The sequence below is a fragment of the Ostrea edulis genome, chromosome 2 (genome assembly GCF_947568905.1).
Source record: "Ostrea edulis chromosome 2, xbOstEdul1.1, whole genome shotgun sequence".
Taxonomy (NCBI): domain Eukaryota; kingdom Metazoa; phylum Mollusca; class Bivalvia; order Ostreida; family Ostreidae; genus Ostrea; species Ostrea edulis.
This window is the reverse complement of record NC_079165.1, coordinates 71,957,490-71,979,846: the sequence shown is the minus strand read 5'-3', so window position 1 is coordinate 71,979,846 and position 22,357 is coordinate 71,957,490. Positions and strand designations below refer to the sequence as shown.

The 22,357-nt window shown below is 35.1% G+C and overlaps 2 protein-coding genes across 4 annotated transcripts; one reads left to right on the top strand and one right to left on the bottom strand.

Moving 5' to 3' along the window:
• The first annotated feature begins 2,166 nt into the window (after positions 1-2,166).
• On the top strand, positions 2,167-12,746 carry LOC125678326 (uncharacterized). 3 transcript variants are annotated; one of them, XM_056157163.1, is made up of 7 exons: positions 2,252-2,268; positions 6,223-6,322; positions 6,798-6,904; positions 8,275-8,479; positions 9,545-9,616; positions 9,693-9,791; positions 12,113-12,746. In XM_056157163.1, exons 3-7 carry the CDS (start codon positions 6,807-6,809, stop codon positions 12,617-12,619), a joined length of 981 nt encoding a protein of 326 aa, XP_056013138.1. In that variant the 5' UTR covers positions 2,252-2,268; positions 6,223-6,322; positions 6,798-6,806; the 3' UTR covers positions 12,620-12,746. The 3 variants fall into 3 exon arrangements, with proteins under 3 accessions (XP_048772667.1, XP_056013138.1, XP_048772666.1); XM_048916709.2 differs by lacking the exons at positions 2,252-2,268; positions 6,223-6,322 and adding an exon at positions 3,883-4,123; XM_048916710.2 differs by lacking the exons at positions 6,223-6,322; positions 6,798-6,904 and having other exon boundaries at positions 2,167-2,268.
• Positions 12,747-17,096: 4,350 nt separating this feature from the next.
• Positions 17,097-20,683, bottom strand: LOC125678321 (uncharacterized). Its single transcript, XM_048916699.2, has 7 exons — positions 20,221-20,683; positions 19,425-19,622; positions 18,652-18,908; positions 18,255-18,456; positions 18,070-18,168; positions 17,857-17,979; positions 17,097-17,696 (listed from the first exon to the last, which is right to left on the bottom strand). The coding sequence occupies exons 1-7, from the start codon at positions 20,428-20,430 to the stop codon at positions 17,412-17,414; spliced, it is 1,374 nt and encodes a 457-aa protein (XP_048772656.2). The 5' UTR covers positions 20,431-20,683; the 3' UTR covers positions 17,097-17,411.
• Between the last annotated feature and the right edge of the window lie 1,674 nt (positions 20,684-22,357).

Here is a 22,357-nt window from a genome sequence, read left to right as displayed (position 1 = left end):
AACGATGTGCTCTCTCTCTCTCTCTCTCTCTCTCTCTCTCCGACAAATGCGCTGTTTAACATAATTACTTTCATCATATTGTGTTAATATGCATCTTGACAAATATAACTTGATACAATATAGAAATTAGAGCATTGTCGATGATTAACAAATTGGAATTAATTTATTACTTAATTAATAGAAGCAAAAATACAAACCATCGAATTATTTATTTTTAAAATCCCGAGTTAATTACATTTGACTGAGACTTATGTTCAATGTATTTTCAAATTGATAGAGGTTTTCATTAAAAAAAAAATTTCATCGGGAGTGTCTGGATAATGTAATGATTTTTGTATAAGTATATACCATGCAAATTCCTAGGGTCTTTGTCACAGTATAACTAAATTACGGTTAGTTAGTTTGGGTTTTGACTTCTTATGAAAAGTGTGAAATATATTGGGTCGGCGAAATATTAGATCTAGTCTAAGATCACGGGTATCTTGCGCCGACCCAATATAATTCACACTTTCCGCAAGAAGCCAAGCACTTCTGATGATTTCAAATACACGGATTAGCTGACCCCCAATTGTTTACTATGGCGAAAACCCCTTCGAATTTACATGGAATGTACACAGGTCATTGTTATAGTCATACATCATAGTACCGCTAAACCGACAAACATTTTTTTAAAATTTAGATAAGTTATCGAATGACGAAGTATGACCAAACTGCAGATTGAACTTTATAGAGCCCCGTGCTAACATTATTTATATTTTTCAATGTATTAGAAGGGGTATGTTGCCGGTTAAGTTGTCCTGGGGGGGGGGGGGGGGGTAGCAGTCTGAAACTGTCTCAATTCCCCCTTCCGACTTCAATTTCTTAAATCGTGCGGTGGGTAGATCGCTACGGAAAGTCACAGAACAAAAAGTTACAAGGCTAAATCCTTAACTTTTAAGTTTTCAAATTACACCCTCTCCGATTCTACGTGTTTGTAATCCTCGGTGTCAAATGTAACTAGTTCATGAAAAAAAGACTAATATCAATATAAACAGAAATGACTTAACGATTATTTGCTTTTATTCATATACGCTATCGATTATTAAAATCTTTAATTGCTATATGAAATCATTTTAAAATTTAGATGCATTAGATAATGAAAGCAACACACACACACACACACACACACACACACACACACACACAGAGAGAGAGAGAGAGAGAGAGAGAGAGAGAGAGAGAGGGGGGGAGAATGTATGCAGATACGGGAAGTTTAATACGTTCAGTATAAATCTTGAAAGTACAATTTCTTTCTGATTAATTATCCATCCACTTTCATTCTGATATATATATATTTTTTTATTTCTTTACATGTTAAATTTTTCGGCTGGTCCGGGTTAGGACTAATGAATGAGTCCCCCCCCCCCCCCCCCCCCCCCTTCTAAAACGATGTTACATGCTTAGCTGTCTATCTCCCTCTCAGTCAAAAATAAAATAAATACATGGACTGTACTATCATAATTCCTTTTTCTTAATCAGAATTACAAAATATTGTAAAAGCACACTTTTTGGGTTACATTATTTACTTTAGGGAGTATACTAGTTTCTTTCGGAGTTTAGATTTTTATTCAAAATAACATGACTGGGTTAATGGGGAACCTTCGCGTGGCCAGAGCTGGGCAACGGAATCAATGGTTAATGTTATAATCATTACTAATTACCGACAGACATCCTCAACTATCGTTTTACATGTACGCATAAAAACAATATCACGATTACAAAATACAGCAGTTTTTATTCTGTGTTTTGGAAATAATGATAGAAACATAAAATGTAGTCTTAATCAATATTTTTTGCATGAATAGGATTACTGAAAATCCAGTATTTACAAAGGGGCTGTGGAAATCGGTCAGCGTCTTCGACCGTGTTTGGGTTCCGACATTTATAAAACGTACTAGATTTACCGCTTTTTGGCAGGTGAAAACCTGGTTTGGTACTTTTGTAGAAGAATTCTCAGATAAAGTTTATGTTTTTAATGTACCTAGGTTACAAACAGTAACCACTGCAAATTATGTGCTATTACATGCAGCATTAAGAGAGAAATCTCTTTAAAAAAAAAAAATCACTATCGGTCGTGCTACATTTACTGCTTACCGTATAGGCATCGGGATCGAGTTTCTTGAATTATTAACTTTATTAAAACAGAAAGTAGACATTCTTGCTGTAAATGTTGGAGTTGATTCCTGTGGAATGGAGAAACGGTGACAGTAGAAGAATACAGCTCATTGGGTAAGTTGTAGAATTCACTAATGAAATTTCTTAAAATTAGAATTTGACATTTTATACAACAAAACCCAGGCAAAAACTTGTAAACTGGTTTTATTTAACAGTTTAAGGAAAAGACAGTTGAAAGAGGGAGAAAATCAGCTATATGATGTAGATCTATAGGCCTAATGCTTATTGTCTAAAACAAAATTGCTCTTAATTTTGAAGTTTGACATTCGATTAAATATGAAATTAACATTTTTCTGTAATAGATATTCTGAGAATATTCCACTGCTTTTTTGCTTCCTATACGAAAAAAAAACAAAACAAAAAACAACAAAAATAAATAAATAAAAGTGACCATTTGCACATTCTTTGACCCCTCTTGGAAAGTACCCTGAGCACAATGTTATGATACACTTTCATACATGCCAACTTTTAAAAATCCCCATGAGGGATTTTGTGCGCGACGACCTTTTTTCAAAGCTCAAAATTCACAACACCTTAGCATGAAAATAGATATTTGTTTTTTCAAATAAAATATCAATCAAATCATTGTAAATGTATCATATATTAACACATCAAGTGTGTCTGACCATTAAGTATATAAAAAAAACTTTGAAAGATATACATAAATATTTTATTAAAATCATTTATTCAGCAAAAAATCCTCTCCAACAAAAAGTCACATACATATTATCAAATAATACTTAATTCCTTTTACACCATACAATAAACGTTGGCTGGTCTATATATCAAAATGTAAATTAAAGCACATGCATTTAGGTACGACTACAAAGGCGATCTTGCTTGTCTGTAAACATGGGCTTGCAGAGTCTGGTGGAATAATCTGCATTGCAACCAGAAAAGGAGTGATCTGCCCTGCTATGAAGTTTGCGAACAAAACCTTTGCACCCATGACATCTGAAATAATTACCAGAAAAAAACAACACATCAAAATATATGATTTTACTTGCTAAATATAAAATTCAGTACAGACTTGTGCGAATTACGCATCACAAAGTCTATTTATTGAATACTAAACTATATAGCCTATATAATACATTGCTATAGATGGATAGATTTGGATAGCCTATATTATTATAGTTGGAAAAAATATATATTTATTGCAAATTTTGGATGCTGTCAGCGAGAGGCAAAAATCGGGAATGTCCGATTGTTTGGTGGTGACACTATCATCGTTGTCATTCACATTTGTGTAAAGAATATGTCAATTTGAAATCCATCTTCCCGATTAATTACTATCAAAACATGCTTCGCACTGTCCAATAAAAACCCCGACACAGGCAGACCAACCCGACACAATGCGACACAGGTAAACAGCAATGGCTGACTATTGTCCCGATTTCTGATTGGCCAGTTCAGAAATGACGCAGGATTTCAAATTCCGGTTGGAAATGGGGGTTTGTTGTCATAAAATGGGAGATAGTTTTAGAAAATCGGAATTTCGGGGTATTTTTGCAATCCCTATCGGGAGTTACCTTTTCAGTTGCTTCAAATCGGGAGAATCCCGCACAAATCGGGAAAGTTGGCATGTATGCACTTTTAGGTGATTTTGGCAGATGTTACAAAAGTGCAAGGGATTACACACCTAGACACTATATATCTTGTAGAGGATGTAACAGGAAGGGAGAAAATGCAATGGACCAGACCGGGATTCAAACCCAGGCCCCCGGAATCTCTAGTTAGGTGCTCTACCAACTGAGCTATCTGAGATTATCTGACTACCTGCGATCGAATTCGTCTGACTGCTACATTCCTCCCTCCTTATAAAGAAATGAAATTACAATTTTGTTTGCAAATAAATTGATGTCGTCTAAAGAGGGAACTTCTCATCATTGTTGTCACTCATTCCCAAGTGAGTAAGGATATAGTTTCTTTGGTTTTGATTGGCTTAAGTTAGTGAATAGAATCCAGAGTATATAAGGCTGTGTTTGATCACTTTTACTCACTTGGTTACGCACTGACCTCATGGATAGTTTTTTCTTCTCTTTTTCTGAGCAAGTAAATCTTAAGATTTTTAAAAAGCTCTGGATAGTTTCTAGCATAAAATAAGCATGATTTTGTTAGGAGATTGGGACTGTTAAAACCTTAAGGTTAACAGCAGATATATGGTATATTTTTGATAGGATATTAGTAGATTTTATAATGTAGTTTTTTTCCTTCAGTTTATTTGGCCCCCTTACAAAGTCCTGGTTCAACTCTAGGTGTTATAGATAGTAGTAGATGGTCTTATACTAAGCATTATATATTTTTCAGGTTTAATCATTTTTATATATAGTTTATCTGAATTTATTTATTTCATGCAGATAAAAGGTATACTCTATGCAGGTTAAGATGAACCTCGTTCTCTTTATGATGTCAGTTATATGCAGGTTAAGATGAAGCTCATTCTCTTTATGATGTCAGTTATATGCAGGTTAAGATGAAGCTCATTCTCTTTATGATGTCAGTTATATGGAGGCCCAGTACGGACATATTTAGATATTTTTCATTTTTGACTCTGACACAGTTCCCTACCTTTCCTTACAGATTTTTCTCATTTTATCGGACCTTTTTGTTAATTTACCTTGTTAATTCATACTTGAAACTCGGGATATTCTATTTTTGTTGATTTATTTCAATTTTGACACTACTTTACACTTTGTCATTTTTCTATAGATGTAACTTGTTTAATATTTGTTATCAATTACAAGGTAAATCAGTCCTATATCATTGATAAATTATAAATGCCTTTAATACTGGTGTTTTCATTCCAATGTGTTGACCTTAATTCAGGAATTCCCTAACCTGGCTTGAACGTTTTACTAGAGCCAGGATCAAACGTAACAGCTAGGGAGAAAATGCAATGGACCGGGTCAGGATTCGAACCTGGGCCTGTTGAATCTCTCAAGTCAGGTGCTCTACCAACTGAGATACCTGACAACCAGCGATTGAACTTAGCTGACTGCTACATTATATGTACTTTGAAATTTCTTGATTACAATTGCGATTGAATTAACCATTTTTAAATAGATATTGATTTAATTACAATTACTTTTTCTTAAGTAATCATGATTACTTCTATGCTCACTTTGAAAAAAGGGGCAGAATAGTTTATACCTGCTAGTCGTAAATTTCTATTTCCTGTCAGATGATAGATGAAATGTCAATTTGGTGGAGTTACAGGAACTGCAGATTTGTCCAGAACAGAACATTTATTTCTAATTCAGAGTCCAAATAAATGAACTTGCGTTGATTACAATAATCAAGAAAAGACATGCTGAGGGATAATTAAAATAACAATTGATAAGAATGCACATTTAAATAAAACATCATACTTTGTTCAAATGTGACTACTAAAATGAAAGCTGCTAATACACGTATATAGGAAAAATCTTTTTTAAGTCTTCTTCTCAAGAACCACTGGGCCATAAGAGTGGAATTTACTTGAAAGCTTTTTGTTATAAAGTAGGTTCAAGTTTGTTCAGATCATGGCCCCTGGGGGTAGGATGGGGCCACAATAGGGAATCAAAGTTTTACATGCTGATATATAGGAAAATCATCTTCTCTAGAACTAATGGGCCAATTTAGTACAAATCATCCTTGGGTGAAGGGGGATTCAATTTTGTTCAAATGAAGGACAAAGGGGAGATAATCACAAAAATGCAAAAATAGGGTGGGATCATTTAAGAATTTTCTTCTCAAGAACCACTGGACCAGAAAAACTGAAATTTACTTAAAAGATTTCTAACTTAGTGAAGATTTAAGATTTAAGTTTGTTAAACCCATGGCACCCGGGGGTAGGGTTGGGCCACAAAAGCGATCAAAGTTTTACATGCAAATATGTAGGGAAAATCTTTAAATATGGGCCAAGGTGACTCAGGTGAGTGATGTGGCCCATTGGCCTCTTGTTTTTGTTATGCTTGCAGATATTCATTTCATATTTGATACTGTAACATTGCTTTGCCATAATAGGTTACAGATCAAGTTCGAATTCCATCTTGGTCTGTTGATTTTTCACGACTTATAAAGGTATATACAGAGCCTGTATAGATAAAACAAGTGCTGGGAGTGGGTGACAGTTTTTTTTTTTTTAAAGTTTTGTAGTACATGTATACCTTGATTTAATAAATCCAATTTACTCCAAGTGCTGGAAGTGGGTGAGGGTGTTTTGAGGGTCCACCCTTGTGGTTTTGTAGTACATGTATACCTTGATTTAATAAATCTAGTTTACTCCGGATGTATTGAAATTCAGGGGACTGACCTGAATTGTTCATTATATCCATACATTACATGAAACTGATATGAAACCTGGAGAGGTTTTCTAAGTTGCTAGAACTTGTAGCCAATCAGTTTGTATATTTATACAACAGAATATGTTCAAATGAAATATGAATTTAGAAACCATATAAATAATGTCATTTTTACAGTATTACAGATAGTTCAATATAAGTGACTTCAATATAAGTGGAGTAGACTGTATATGTGACATGTCCCTGTGGAATAACGGTCCTTTATCTATAAAGTGACATCCATTACATGTGTTTCAGGAAGAATTAATGAAAATGAATCCTCACCAAAAGTTATGTGAAGATTATAAAATACTGCAAGATACTAACAAGAAGTTGACTCAAGAGAAAAAGGATTTATTATCAAGGTTAGTGAGGTTGTTTCCTTCAATTGATTATTGCTGCAGTCATTCTCCACCCCCCCCCCCCCTTTTTTTTTTTTTTTTTTTTTTTTTTTTTTTTTTTCTTTTATAGTTTAGTTCTCAATTTTGATTCCAAGACCCAGATGTAATGGTTTTTCTTGAAAAAATTGATATTATTCTCTGGATAGCTTGACTTTGTGAGACTAGATTGATATTATTCTCTGGATAGCTTGACTTTGTGAGACTAGATTGATATTATTCTCTGGATAGCTTGACTTTGTGAGACTAGATTGATATTATTCTCTGGATAGCTTGACTTTGTGAGACTAGATTGATATTATTCTCTGGATAGCTTGACTTTGTGAGACTAGATTGATATTATTCTCTGGATAGCTTGACTTTGTGAGACTAGATTGATATTATTCTCTGGATAGCTTGACTTTGTGAGACTAGATTGATATTATTCTCTGGATAGCTTGACTTTGTGAGACTAGATTGATATTATTCTCTGGATAGCTTGACTTTGTGAGACTAGATTGATATTATTCTCTGGATAGCTTGACTTTGTGAGACTAGATTGATATTATTCTCTGGATAGCTTGACTTTGTGAGACTAGATTGATATTATTCTCTGGATAGCTTGACTTTGTGAGACTAGATCGATATTATTCTCTGGATAGCTTGACTTTGTGAGACTAGATCGATATTATTCTCTGGATAGCTTGACTTTGTGAGACTAGATTGATATTATTCTCTGGATAGCTTGACTTTGTGAGACTAGATTGATATTATTCTCTGGATAGCTTGACTTTGTGAGACTAGATTGATATTATTCTCTGGATAGCTTGACTTTGTGAGACTAGAAACTTGTTTTTTGATATACAGTTAAACTTCGATATCTCAAACACTGATATCTCAAATACCATGGCTATGTCGGAAGTGATTCAGAAATCTCAATCTTTTATTCTTTAAGAGTTTTCAATCCTCGGATATCTTAGAAGTTTTTTCTCTGTGTCATCAAGTTCGAGATAACAAGGTTTGACTGTATTAAAATGTACAACCCCCCCCCCCTGTTTTTTTTTTTTTGACATTTGTATATTCACCGTTTACCCATATTGTAGGATGCATGGTTGGCTGCGGTCATCATGAGAGAAATTTAAATTGTTGATAAAAATGTTTTTTAAAAAATCATAATTGATATTTCATGAATGTGAAAACTATCACCACTTTAAATCACAAAGAATAAAAGTTCTCAGATATAAGACCCACTTATTGAATTGGGTTTAAGTTTCTTGTTGTGTGGTTACTGCCACTCAGGCCCATTGATCTCTTGTTTATTACCAGTTTCAGTAATAGAAAATATTGTATAATTTCAGGTTAAGTGAGGTTGCTGGTGTTCGCATGACAGAAAACAACCCCAGTATAGCAGACCTGAGTGATGTCAATCGTCCAATTAACCTTGGGGAGGAATTTTCAGAAATTTATGACAATGAATATACAGAAATGTTCCTTAATTTAAAGAAAGTGCATGGTGATAACAAAAATTATGATGTTCATGGTGTTATGCTGAAAACAGCAGAGGTAAGTTATCCCAACAGTATTAATTACATGTATCATTGTTAATTACTATCAGCATATAACAATATTTTTATCAATATATTTGGTCCTGTGGGGATCTGGGTTAGAATAGGTCCTCAGTACCCCTTGCTTGTCGTAAGAGGCGACTAAATGGGGCGGTCCTTCGGATGAGACCGCAAAACCGAGGTCCCATGTCACAAAAGATGTGGCACGATAAAGATCCCTCCCTGCTCAAAGGCTGTAAGTGCCGAGCATAGGCCGAAATTTTGCAACCTTTCACCAGCAGTGGTGACGTCTTCATATGAGTGAAAGGTTCTTGAGAGGGACGTTAGACAATATTTAATCAATCATTATATTTTCATATATTGGTCATCCCATGCTTGTATCTCAAAGATATATATATAAGGCTCCTTTTGGATGGAAAGTCATTCAGATCATAATATATATATATAATTGAAAGGAATAAAGGTCAAGGGTGTTCAGTGTATCACAAAGCATACAGAAACAATGGAAGCTGTGGGATTATACAAATTATCCCAAGCTTCTATCATTTATATACCTCCATATTATATATACAACATAGACATTTCTTCCTTGAATAAAACAATTATTGTACATTAACCCAGGGCAGTCCTATAACAAAGACTTTTCCATTGCTACTCTAGATACTTTCACATAGCAATTAGATCATACATTAGGTATTTTGGAGTAATCCTTTCAGATCTTAGACTGTTCTTTCACCCATGCTATTGAATGTTTTCAGTGAAATCCGAGTAACCTGTACAATGTATTTTTGCTCAGAAGTTACAGGTTTTCTCCCAAATTTTCATGTGTTTTCTTTAATATTGAAGAATTTGAGTCAGAGAATTACATGTAAATTAGCTTGAAAGTGTTGTAGGTCTATATTTTCTAGAATATCCAAAAATAATTTTCTGTTTCCATGGAGATGGATGGATATGTGAGATTGATATGAAATTGTTAGGGATTTTTAGAAATACTATTACTGTACAAATATATGAAAATGAATGTTTTATCAACTGTAAAACATGTATACTGTTTCTTTTTCAGAGGTGTAATAGCATTTGTAGAGATTGGGAAAAAAAACAGTTTGCAAAGATACTGACTGTCTTTCAACTAAAAGTAAGGCATACATTCTTATCTGGAAATTATTAGGATTTTTTAATACACGTGTGTACATCTGTATTCTAATTCATAGGATGTCAAGGATCGGAATTCATTGCCAAAAGGAGTTGTAAAGCACATCAAAGACCTAAGGATCTCATTGTTGAAAAATGAACAGAGTCATCTTGAAAAGGTATGGTGCACTGCATTGTAGCCTATTTTATGAAAATTCTTCTGAATCTCTGGTATATTGTATTCAATGAATGCAGAATTTGTACTGGCATGTAAGCAAAAATTTTATGATACATTTAAGAAAAAAAACACCCAATACATCTGTATTAAAATAGATTTTAAACAAACTATCTATAACAGATTAGAATGAGCAAATGGACAGAAAATAGTCAGCTTAATTTTATAGCATGAAGTAAAAAATTCATTGTGAATCAATGTTTAAAAAGTTTGAAGTAAGCACTATCATAATGTATGTTTTTCTGTGGGGTGATAATTTCAGCTTATTTCAGCATTTTGATAGCTAAATTTACACTCAAATGTGTTCTGCAATCACAAGACTTATTTTTGCAAGAAAGATAACTCTGTATAGGGAGTTAATGGTACACTTGTAGCACTCTTCAGCTTGGGAGGTAAATAAACTACAGGGGAGTTTTTGTCAGTACTGTTGTTTCAGATGATAGTAAAATGTTCTAAAGGTAACTTATTAACACTACCCTGCTCATCAATTTTTATGTTTTGAAACTCCATGTCTGTCATAATATATTCCACAGAAATTATTTGTATACTTATGAGTTTGAATATTGCCATATTTTACATCCCCCCCCCCCCCCCCCCCCCCCGAAAAACTCCACTAAACTGTAATATTGACCCTTTCACATTGTAACTTGGTAATGCTACAAATGAAAATTCTTTCTTTAAATGAAGTTTGGGGGGCCTCTGTGGCCGAGTGGTTAGAGCATCGTGCTCAAAACCACATGGCCTCTCACTTCTGTCGGTGTGGGTTCAAATCCCACTCGCGCCGGTAAGTGAGAAAGTTTCGGTGATCTCTTCCCAGGTACATTGTATCTGGGTTCTCTCTTCCACCAATAAAAACTGGGCGCCACCAGATAACTGAAAAATTGTTGAGTGTGGCGGAAAACATCAATCAATCAATAAATCAATTAAATGAAGTTTGGGGCATATTGGAATCACCATGTCTGCCTTTCTGTTCATCCTTTTTTTGTTGTTGATTTTTTCTGTTCAGAGATTTTTTAATGCTTTTATTTACATACTGAATACCATGTACACGAGGTCCAACAGATGCACCTGGTATTTTCAATCTGAGTCATTGAGAAGCTTGCTATTATTTCAAGATTAGTTTTAATAATTTTCCCTGTTTACAACGTTTCATATGATAGCAACAAAACGAAAGGAAATGGTCATACTTTGCACAAGTGTTGTCTGTTACATGATATGTTGTCCAACTCCAATACCAGTGTATATGGACAATATCAAGATTCGTGTGCAGACAATGTAACAGAAACAATATTTTATATGACACTAAGATTGTTAAATGTATTGTAGATATATGTATTGATACTATCTTCTAAAGGTTGGGGTTTTTTTTGTGTACATTAATCTTGTTCAGATCATGTCTTTACAATGGAGGAAGGTGCTCGTACTTGACACGAAGTTTGTTTATGGCATGGGAATTTAGAATTTATATAATATTTATGAACATGAAAGGTGAAAATAATGAACAATGACCAATTTCATAACTCCTATAAGGAATACAAATTAGAGGGTTGGGCAAACACAGGCCCCTGGACATACCAGAGATGGGATCTGGTGTCTATGAGCATTAAGCATACCCTCTTGACCGGTCACACCCACCGTGAGCCCTACTTATAATGTATATCACGATCAGGTAAACGGAGTAATTCATAGTCAAAATCATTGTTCCAAGAATGGCCTAACAATTGCCTTGATAGTATGAAACACATCGGACAGCATTTGACCCAATGATACATGTAGGTTATATTGGCAAACTAGATCATTATAACTATAGAATTTGTGAAATGCTGACTTTAAACAAGACTGTTGAAATCCCTGTAACATCAACTTGTTTGTCAGTAGCCTGCCTCCATTTAAAAACTGCTCATATACAGAACAAGCTCTTGCATATCAAATCAGCTGAGAGATATAAACACCATATGCAGGTGATAATGGAATATTGCTACATAAATATGGAAAGTTGACGATTGAGAAGCTGAAATCATCCCGCTTGTCATAAAGTTATTAGTTTGCCGTTTATATGTAAAAACAGGTCAGCTAACAGCAGTTGAATTCACATTAATTGTAGTTTTATACAATTTGTTCTGAAAAGTTTCCTTTCAAAACACTGCAGTACATTGTACACATATGCTGGTACACCTGATGTTTAATAATATAAATGGAATAATACATAGCATGGATACAATTATATCCTCATGCAGTATTCAGTTATATATTTTTGTTCAACAGGAATTTTATGAAAGCTTGAAGACAGAAGGAAAACAATCCCTAGAGATAAACTATGGCGATGACAATGTCAAGAAATACATTTCCCATTGCTTATCCTTCTTTTGGAGGGCATGTATCCAGACACCTCCTCTGTATTTTGATTTTAATGTGCAAAAAGGCACACCTTTTGACAGTGCAGTTCATAGGAAGTGTACAGTTAATGGGCCAAATGTCGATTATACTGTGTGGCCCGTGGTATACCTGCATGAAAGAGGGCCTGTTCTGGTGAAAGGCATTGTCCAGTGTCAAAAAGGGAATGGAAAATCTTTAGAGACCTCTAGCAATTCTGCAATTACTGACAAGGCTGTTCAAAGAGTGGAAGTGGGAAAGGGCTCTGAAAGAATTAGAGAGCAACCACCTCAAACAATGAAGAAACCGGATGAGAATAAAACTTCTCCAAAGCAGTCTGTCTCCACAAATGATAAAGAACAGAAAAAGGAAAAGCAGCCTCCTACCCCAAAACAATAGCAAACATAGGACAAATATTTTACAATGTATATTTATTTCAGTAATTTATTTTGTGTAAAGAATTATTTTGTTTTAGCTGACCTGATCCATAATTTCTAATAATATTTGAATGGTTTGGATATTCATATTTGTGTATTTTTCTTCCTATTTTTGACTTATCAAACAAAAAGGAGTATTTATAGAGAGATGATATAACAGCTTTCTTGTATAGGATTTTGTCACATATTTATCTCTTTATCCAGTGGATATCTCCTTGGTAGACTCAGTACGTTCAATATCTATGCATCCTGATGTCTTCGATAAATCTACGATTTTTTTTTTTTTGGTGGAGGGACCATATCTTTCTCTGGTTTTATGACAATTATTCGTATCCCAAAGTAGGTGTTCCTAGCCGCGTGACGTAATGTGCATAGGAATTGGATCAAGGTGACAGAACCCCCCCCCCCCTTTTTTTTTCAGAAGTGGCACAGGTGTTGTTAAATTCTTCATAATTTGAAAACAATGAACATATATGTGAAGTAATTAGTGACGATCGAGGGAACAGGCCTGTCACTTTCATTATCTAGCCTAGTTGTCGTAAAAACAAAAAAAGTGAAACAGCCTGCAGCTCCGCGTTGCTATACACTGTCCTTGGTCATGTTATCTATCGTAAAATATTCTCAATGATCAAGGAAAGAAAAATACATTGAAAGAAAAAACTCGTATCGGGTGACAAGAACTGAATTCATTTTCCTTAAAACTGAAAATGAAAACCGTTTTATTGAAGGCCCCCCCCCTCCCGCAGTTATAACTGACCATGCGTCATACTGAGAAAATCTTTCCGAGTGTTAGAAAACCCGATAGTTCACACACAGGGGCTAAGCCCATTTGGGTCCGAACTCAGATACGGCAAACTTTATTAAAGTATGAGGAAGTAACGGATATTTCATGTGAAATTTTAATTGATAGGTCCCAAAATCTTCCACACAAGTCTGAATTTCGCTGCTGTCATAGGTGAAAAACCACCCAGTGACCTGGATCGGTAAATGTCCTAGTAAATATAAACAGGTGAAAGCGAGAGAATGATGACGTGTATATATATATATATATATATATATATATATATATATACATCTGTTATTTATAGAACCTGTGGCTTGAAAGGACCTCCCCACTTCAGCCGTAGCATGTGGTCCCTTTTTACCAACCTTCTTTTCAAAGAAAAAATATTTATCTATTATACTTGTTGATGAATATGAAACACTGATGTATCTCCAGTATGTACACATTCCTTTACCCCAGGGATATTGGAAGATAAGGGTAGAAAACTACCTTTTAAATGGCTATAGAATTATTACCCGAATCGATACGGCTTTCCTTTATTCATGATATACAACTTGAACTTGATAAAATCCCCTGACGAGCGGGGGCTATTTATAGACACGTACCATAGGCGTGCACTCTAGATATATTTACTTTATAAATGTTTTCTTTTATATGCTGTTTTCAAGGGGAAATTAGCAACTTTGATACATGAACTTCGGATCATACAGCTTTAATAGACTGAATGCTAGACATTGTGTGTGTGTGAGAGAGAGAGAGAGAGAGAGAGAATGAATGTTGAAATGTGTAGGCCTATTCATTGTCGATTAAAATTCAAATAACACAGGGACGTAGCAACAGGAAGAGGAAGGGCTGTCCCCCAGCCCTATGGTGTGTATATAGGTAGTCGGCAATACCGAGCGGCCTGACAAGTATTTCGAGCATTAGCGTGGCACAGATTATCACGTGGCTGATTTGATATTTAGCAGGTCAAAATGAGGTCAAGACGGGTAAATGAAGAAGAAAGAAAACGTAGTTTTTGCAGATTTTTATGAATTTCATCACCGATAAGAGATTGTCCGGTCTTGTCTTTTAGATATAATTTTCTTTATTACAAAAATGAATTATGATAGAAAGGAGAAGTCTGGACAACCTTGTGTTCAATATAAGTATTGGTTTTGAAAACCAGTCATTCGATGAATATCAATGGAGATGATAACAAAAACAGACAACCCCGACTTCAAAAGACGGCGTAGCTCTTAATGTTGACGAACTTTTCAGTATAAATAAAATGCCAAACTTGTAAGTTAAGGTATTAATGAACATCTTCAAACATTGTAAATGGCAAAATTCAAATTTCGATGTTTTACGAATATAGGTCTATTATGCTCGGCGCTTATACTGATAATAATTATTGGTTTTATATAGCGCCTTTTCCAGCGTATGCTGCTCAAAGCGCTTTACAATAATCAATGTACATTATTACCCCGGCGGACCTTATATCAACCTAGAACTTTCTCAGCCTCCTAGGAAGCATACAGTGCAAGCTGCCAATACAAGCGCTAGAGCACTAACATTCTAACAATATCTTTCACTGTCTATAGCCAGGTACCCCTTTTACACTTGGGTGGAGTGAGGAAATTCATTTAAAGTGCCTTTCCCAAGGACACAACGTCAGCCTTGCCGCGGCCAGGACTCGAACCCACGACCTTTCGGTCGAGAGTCTGACGGCCTAACTACTTGTCCACCGACGCCAACGCGCGCCATGACCTTTGCGTATGGAGGGTTCTTTATCGTGCCACACCTGCTGTGACACGGGACCTGTTTTTGCGGTCTCATCCGAAGGACCGCCCCATTTTGTTGCCTCATACCACAAGTAAGGGTTACTGAGGACCTACACTGTATTCCAACCCGGATCCCCACGAAAGAATGTATAATAATTATATGTAACATAAACACTGCATAAGGCCATCCATAGAAAATTGTATGTTTGCTGTAACGCGACCGACCCACTCAAAACACCGCGACTCAATTTTTTTTTATGGCTACTCTGAAAGCTTGTTTTTGTTGTTGTTTTTTTGTTGTTTTTTTTTGGGATCGAGATCAAGATTAAAAAAAAAAAATCAACATGGCGGACAAGTTCATGGTCACGTTTACTGTGACTGTCAATTTAAAGCCATATATGCTGTAACTGACGGTAAATGAATTGAAAAATAAAAGAGCAAATTGAATAACATAATTGTGATTGAATATTCTTCATAAACCTGTCATATCAGTAGATTAATATGTCAATTCATGAATCAGTCTTCATGACAGCAATTCCTGCTCATCATCTCCAATGTGCATTGACCTCGGAGGTCATCAGTTGCTGCCAACCCACACACTGATTCTACATATTATCATGCGTGTCCATATGATCAATTAGTTTTTTAACAGACTTTGACAATTTTTTTTAATGATACCCACTGTAAGGGACTTGCATTACCAGCAGTCCCAATTGCAAGTTAAAACTAGGCCTAGCAGAAATGCATTCGACGTTTTAATGCAGCCACCAATTACCTATAAAGTGCCGAACTTTTTGGTTGACAAACCATGATTCACAGGTTTTCAAAATGGAAGACATATAAACATTTAAATATAGTCATAGATAACTTTATTTCAGTATCTGTTGAAGATCGACTCGAACTGACAAATAATTACACTAGTATAATAGCAATGTCTTTCCATATTACCCATATATACCTATGTATTTATAAAGTCTGAATGCTGTCCGTGTCTTGTGTACTATAGTGTGTAACAGTGTAACACTTGAAGTAAGATTTAGTATAATTACTAAGGTTGATATGTTATACCGATAAACCACAATAAACATAATGTATCATGGTACAAATAAGGAAGAACTGTCTTGTTTGGGTGGGTTATGAGTTTATATTAAAAGCGATTAGATCACATGGTAATTAACATAAATGCTGGTGAAGGCACTATGTGGGTCAATCGCTTTATAAACTCGTTACGCTCCCAAACCAGACAGGTAATCGTTACTATGTAAATGTATTTATATCTAAATACATTATCTCCTAAATATCAGAAATTTTAGTTCGTTCCATATTAATTTTTTATTGACTAATGGTAAAATATGTCTAACCTTCGGCTGAAAGCTAGCTTGAGTGACGTCACATTGGCACGAGAGAATGGTGATTCACGAGACCATAAACCCATTGTCTACTTGGTAGTGTTATATAGAACAGAATATAAATAAATTACCAGTACCTGTTTATCGCAATCTATTTACACTCTGCATTGAAGACTTGACTCCAATTCAGTTCTTGAATTAAAGTAATTAGTTTTAAAATCTTTAATGTGTTGTCTTAGTGTACATCGCAATTTTGCTCATTTACAAATCAATATATTAAGTGATTTTCAAAAAAAAAGAAAAGAAAAACAAGGCCTACCTACCTACCCACACTGAAAAATCTGAGTCGCTATACAGCAAACATACAATTTTTTAAGGATGGCCTAATACTAAACTAAACGTGGTTTCATTGGACCATTTTGTGATCAACATGGAATTTTAGCCATCTTAAAACATTTACAATAGTTTCACAAAATTCTAAAACAAAAGTTTTAGGTTATCCTTTGTCCTTCATGATATCAATGATGAATAAAATGATATGTATTACAGCAATTAAGAATTTTATTGAAACATTTTTGAAATATTTTATTCAGATTTTATACATGAACTACTTATTAAAAATCATTGTACCGAAACGATGAAAAATAATTTCTTATTCTCCATACGCACTCTCTAACACAATCACAAGTAAATCGGCCGCTCGTACGGCCGAGAATACACTATATGTAACAATGCACAATGAATTTGAATATACAAATGTATGCGAAAAAGTTAACCATGTTAAAATCAGTTCCTCTACCTATTTGGTATTTATATCGTGTGAATGATTTGTATCTGTTGATGGATGCGACAGATCTCTTAAACTGGTACCACGACTCCTCTTGTGAGAAGTGGGCCTCCATGTTGAAGAAAAACAGCTGGCCATACAGGCTGTTTAACAATTTCTCCTTTCCTTGTGTAAAACGTATAATAACTGGTGTTGACTGTTTCCCCGTCATTTGCCCAAGTGATTACCATAGGCGGCTCTTGAATACACATGAACCAAATGATTTCCATACACTTGTCAATATAGTTCAAAACCGCAGCAGACAAAAGATCTAGGTCCCATTTGAAAATGTGCCTTATCACTTGCTCTTTGAAGTCCTGCAAAGTATTTATGCAATTTTAAAGATTTATTGTTCTGTTTTCGGCGTATCATTAAAAAAAAATCATTATATAACGATTAGCGATTCTTTTCTAAATTAATTTGGTAGTGGTATTTAGAGGCAATGGTTTCTGTAAATATGACTACTTTTCTACCCACCACACAAAGTTCAGCAACAGATACACCGGCGTTCACTTTTCGGAAATCTTTTGCGCATCTTATTGCGCATGATGACATCAGGAGCCTTTGTCCCTCTGGCAAACATTGGAAGTCATTGGTGTCCTGTAATATTCGTAAAAGTCCATGATAGGCATGCGTGTGTGTACACTGTACGGGTGTACACGTATTACTTTTATATTTGGTGAATCATACCTTATATGGACGTTTTGGATGAATCATTGGACCACACAAAACGCTTTCAAGCATTCCCAGTTGTTCTTTGGCAGATGTTTCACAATAATCGTAAATATACTGCAAGATATATAGAAGAAGATTTAAATCACATTTCATTTCATTTTCTGTCTCTCCAATCTCATAATCAATATACAAGTACCTACTCTTACAATCCGAAGCAAATGAAAAATGGCGTCCATTTCTCCCCACCGAAGCGCCATCGTCAGTGCTTCAAATGCATCGTTCCATTCTTCCTCATAAACAGTGGCAAAACGCTCAGCGAGTCGGGTAGGACGTCCATCGTCATCAGGATTGGTAATGTAATTAGTTTCTTCAGGTTGTTGAATGTTCAAGGAATGCGCCAGCCTAGGAAAGAAGTGGTTGCCAATTTTATTACTTTACTGCTGGATATTCAACGCTATGCATGGTCTTCATAAAATGCATGTATATTTTATTGAAGAGAAATTCATTTCAAGCTACATTTTGGTCGTTGTTATTACATATCTACTGTTCACATAGATCTTTGAAAGAAAAAATCATACGAGTAATTGAAACACCTACCTATTTGTCAATTCCGCAATTTTGGATCGTTGAAATTCTATTGTACTCTTAAGTTTTAGATAATCGTCAAATGGCACCATAGTCCAGTCTTTGTCTCTCAGTCCATTTGGAGATTTAGACCGCGATCGCTCAGGAGATTGTTTTACTTCTTGAGGATTCGCTGTTGTGCTTTGTGGCCTCTCCTTCTTAGATTTCCTCTTTCCTTTATCAGGCCTAGGACTACTTTTAGGAGATTTCGTAGACTTTCGTTCTCTGTCCTGTTGATATGAATATGTCGATGCAGGATGACAAAAGTAAGAAAGATATTTCATTTTTGGAAATACATGACTACACTGTTTGAACTACGACTCATCACACCGGCGTACTTCATGAAGCGCGTTATATACACATGTACATCTGTAGCGTTCCATGAAGTACAGGTATGCCTGCAGGAAGTGTCGCAGTTCATACCCTCATGTATTTCAAAATTGAAATTTATTTTTCATATTTACATTCTACATTTAGTTTCATTTTTTTTGTAGGTATTCCCAACCGTTAAATTAGACGTACATATATTCATACGCGCATTGTTAACAATTACAGCGCATTCATGAGGAAATTGCTTCAATTACGAATTGTAAAGATGCTAAAGGCGTTGGAAATACAAATATAAACGTATACTTGTCTCTTGAAAAAATCCAAGATATACGTATCGAATCGACGAATTATTTTCTCTTATAAATTCTTTTGTTTTTTGTACACCAATATAATTATTTCACAATCCTGCTTGTAACCTGTTCTTTGATTTGATGTTCTTCTAAAGCCTCTTGAGATCTTTTCAAAGACACCAATTCGTTAAGCGCTGCCGGGATCTTGTAGCTTATAGGGGTCTCTTGTGTGTTTTGGATTACATGATACAGAACACCAGTCAGGTACTCGGAAGGATGCGTCGGAGCACTGTTGTCCATTCGACTTCTTTTCAAAGCAATGTACTGTGTTTGAAACAATTTTATTAGCAAAACATGTTTCATTATTCTGTAAGTAAACAATTGCAAGATGTACGGTGCATCATTGTAAGATGTCATGCCGGACAATATTGAAGTGTTCAAATAGTCTATCTGTTCCACGAGGTCAAATATTAGTTGTCAAAATGTGCACCGTAGAAAAACCAACCAGTTATTTCATCACGTATACACCCAGGGTGGTACATGTATAACAATGAATATTTGCTGTTTATTTGTTTCCCCCATAGATAATGTATCGTGGCCTAATTAAACCAGCACCTGCCACACGAAAATGCGCGTGTACGGGGGGTTAGGATTTAACGATTACGAGAAGGCACAGCGCGTTAAGATTTTATCAAAACATTATGTTTTTGTGAATTTGTAATGTTCAGACAAAACGTCTTTGGCTTGAATATCACTGCAGTCAAGCCACATGTTTAAATTATCAAAATGTGGTACTAAAATAAAATGTACATGAAAATATAGACTTTTTTTGAATTCATTGACTGCAGTTTCACGCTCTTGAAAAGGTGTTAATGTAAAACAATATTGATTTATTCTCATGTTTTAAGTAAAAACGACATACCTTGCTCGGATAAAGATCTTTCAACAAATGCTCACATCGCAGAAGTTCTGTATATTCAGCTTCAGCAACATCAATGTCGACTTTGGGTAAAAGTCGACGCATACCTTGCAAAATATCCGAAATATTTTCCCGCCAGTGTTGTTCATATTTCAACGGATGCAAGTTTGAATGATTTGCTACGATACTTGGTATGCGTTTTGTAGCCTCCATCGTTCCTACATGCAAATCGGATTCACCTGTACCTGACAATCCGTTGACAATGGCTCAATCGTTGGGAGGTAATTTAAAAACTAAATTCTGTAGGATGTAGGTAGCGCAATACTATGAAACCCTCCCAGTATTGTAATCAGTGGGTACACAGTTCTGAAAGAATCTCTAAACGGCTACACAATGGGAGGAATGTATGGGTCAGATAGGTTTCCAGTGGAAGCGGCAGATAAAACAAGATCACGTGGGTATTGTCTATAATTGTTTATTTACGATAGGTTTTAATTAATGATAATATCAAAACAGTACAAATGCTGATCAGCGATGTGGAAGGGCCTACAACCTGAACCAACCATTCGTGAGGTGGATTTAAAGTTTAAAAGTCTGCTGGCGATACGAGACTGTTGCTGTAGAAATTGTACGTATCTCCTCCAGTTAAACAAAGATCAATATCGCGGCAGAATGACAATGATCATATTTATCTTAAAGGTTACACGACTTCCTCACTCGAGAAACGCCATGCAATTACAGACACAACATATATCATAAGATACACAATGTAGGTAGTGAAATGAAATGGCATCATCAGAAAAAAAGATTACAGAAAAATCAAATTAGGATCCATTCAGAAACACTTTTAACCTATATATTTCATTTCCGAACATTTACATTTGAAGTAATCAAATCACGTACTACATGTATTTCATTAACCAAGAACATTCACAACACATACACATGTAAAACTCACGGCATTTTATCCACTGCTGGCAGGATTATTTCCATACATACGGCAATATCATGCATTTAAATCATTTGCTATACAACTTTAGAGTACTAGTACATGGCAAGTTGCTCACTACACAAAGTGAATGGCAGGAAATTTGGTAAAATCTTAGGACTTGGACATTACGACGAAAAGGGTTGCCATAATCATCTTCGTTGATGTTGGTGCATAAATGTCTATACATGTATATGCAAGGACAGTCATAGGAATATTTCATCACCTACTAGTAAATTAAGATCTTGTGAAGGTATGGTACAGTATGGTATGCTCGATTTCCTGGCTATACATATACTGAGCTCCTTGGCGCAGCGTCCATATCGTGGCAATGAGGCAACTGCCTCACTGGACATTTTGCTTCATCAGAACGTAAATGGAGAGAGAGGCAGTAAAAGGCTAGGGGTTGTTGTGAAAGAAATGATCACATTTGTGAGGGGCAGCGCTGGATCTGTTTTTGTTCAGTATACATAATTTACTACAATTTTAAACAAAGAAAAACATCGTCATTATTCCACCCTTTATGTTCATGTTATACTTGGAATAGAATGGAGTTCCCTACCGTTTTGACAGTTATAAATGTTTGCAAAATAAATCACCTCAATTCTACAAGTCTAATCAAACCAAGCTAACAGCTTTAATTGATTTTAAATGAGATACGTTACATGAACTTAAAGTCAAACCAAACATCGCAAAATTTGAACTTTTTCAAATATATTGTGTATATTTTTTTTTTCATTTGTATTGTAAAAGAAATATGTCTGCCGCATATTTTCCATTGGTACTGTATAATTGTTTTCAATAATATTGTAATTCTTTTTATTTGTACTGCATATTTTCTATTTCTATTCTATATTTTCCATTTGTATTATGTATTTCCCATTGGTGTTGTATACTTTTTCATTTGTACTATATACGAGAGATAATTTGATTATTTTGGCTTGTTACAAATGTTGGCATTGGTTTAAACCATGGTTCAAATATCAAGCCCTATGCTTGATCTTTTTCGTAACTACTGTTTACCTACATGTAGATTCTTTTGCAGTTTCCCATGCTCATCAATCTTGTGGTTGAGATTGTGGAACATCTCGTTCGTTTTCAACAAAATACAGACCAAAAGTTGACCAATGAAATCCTTCATAACAAATCCAA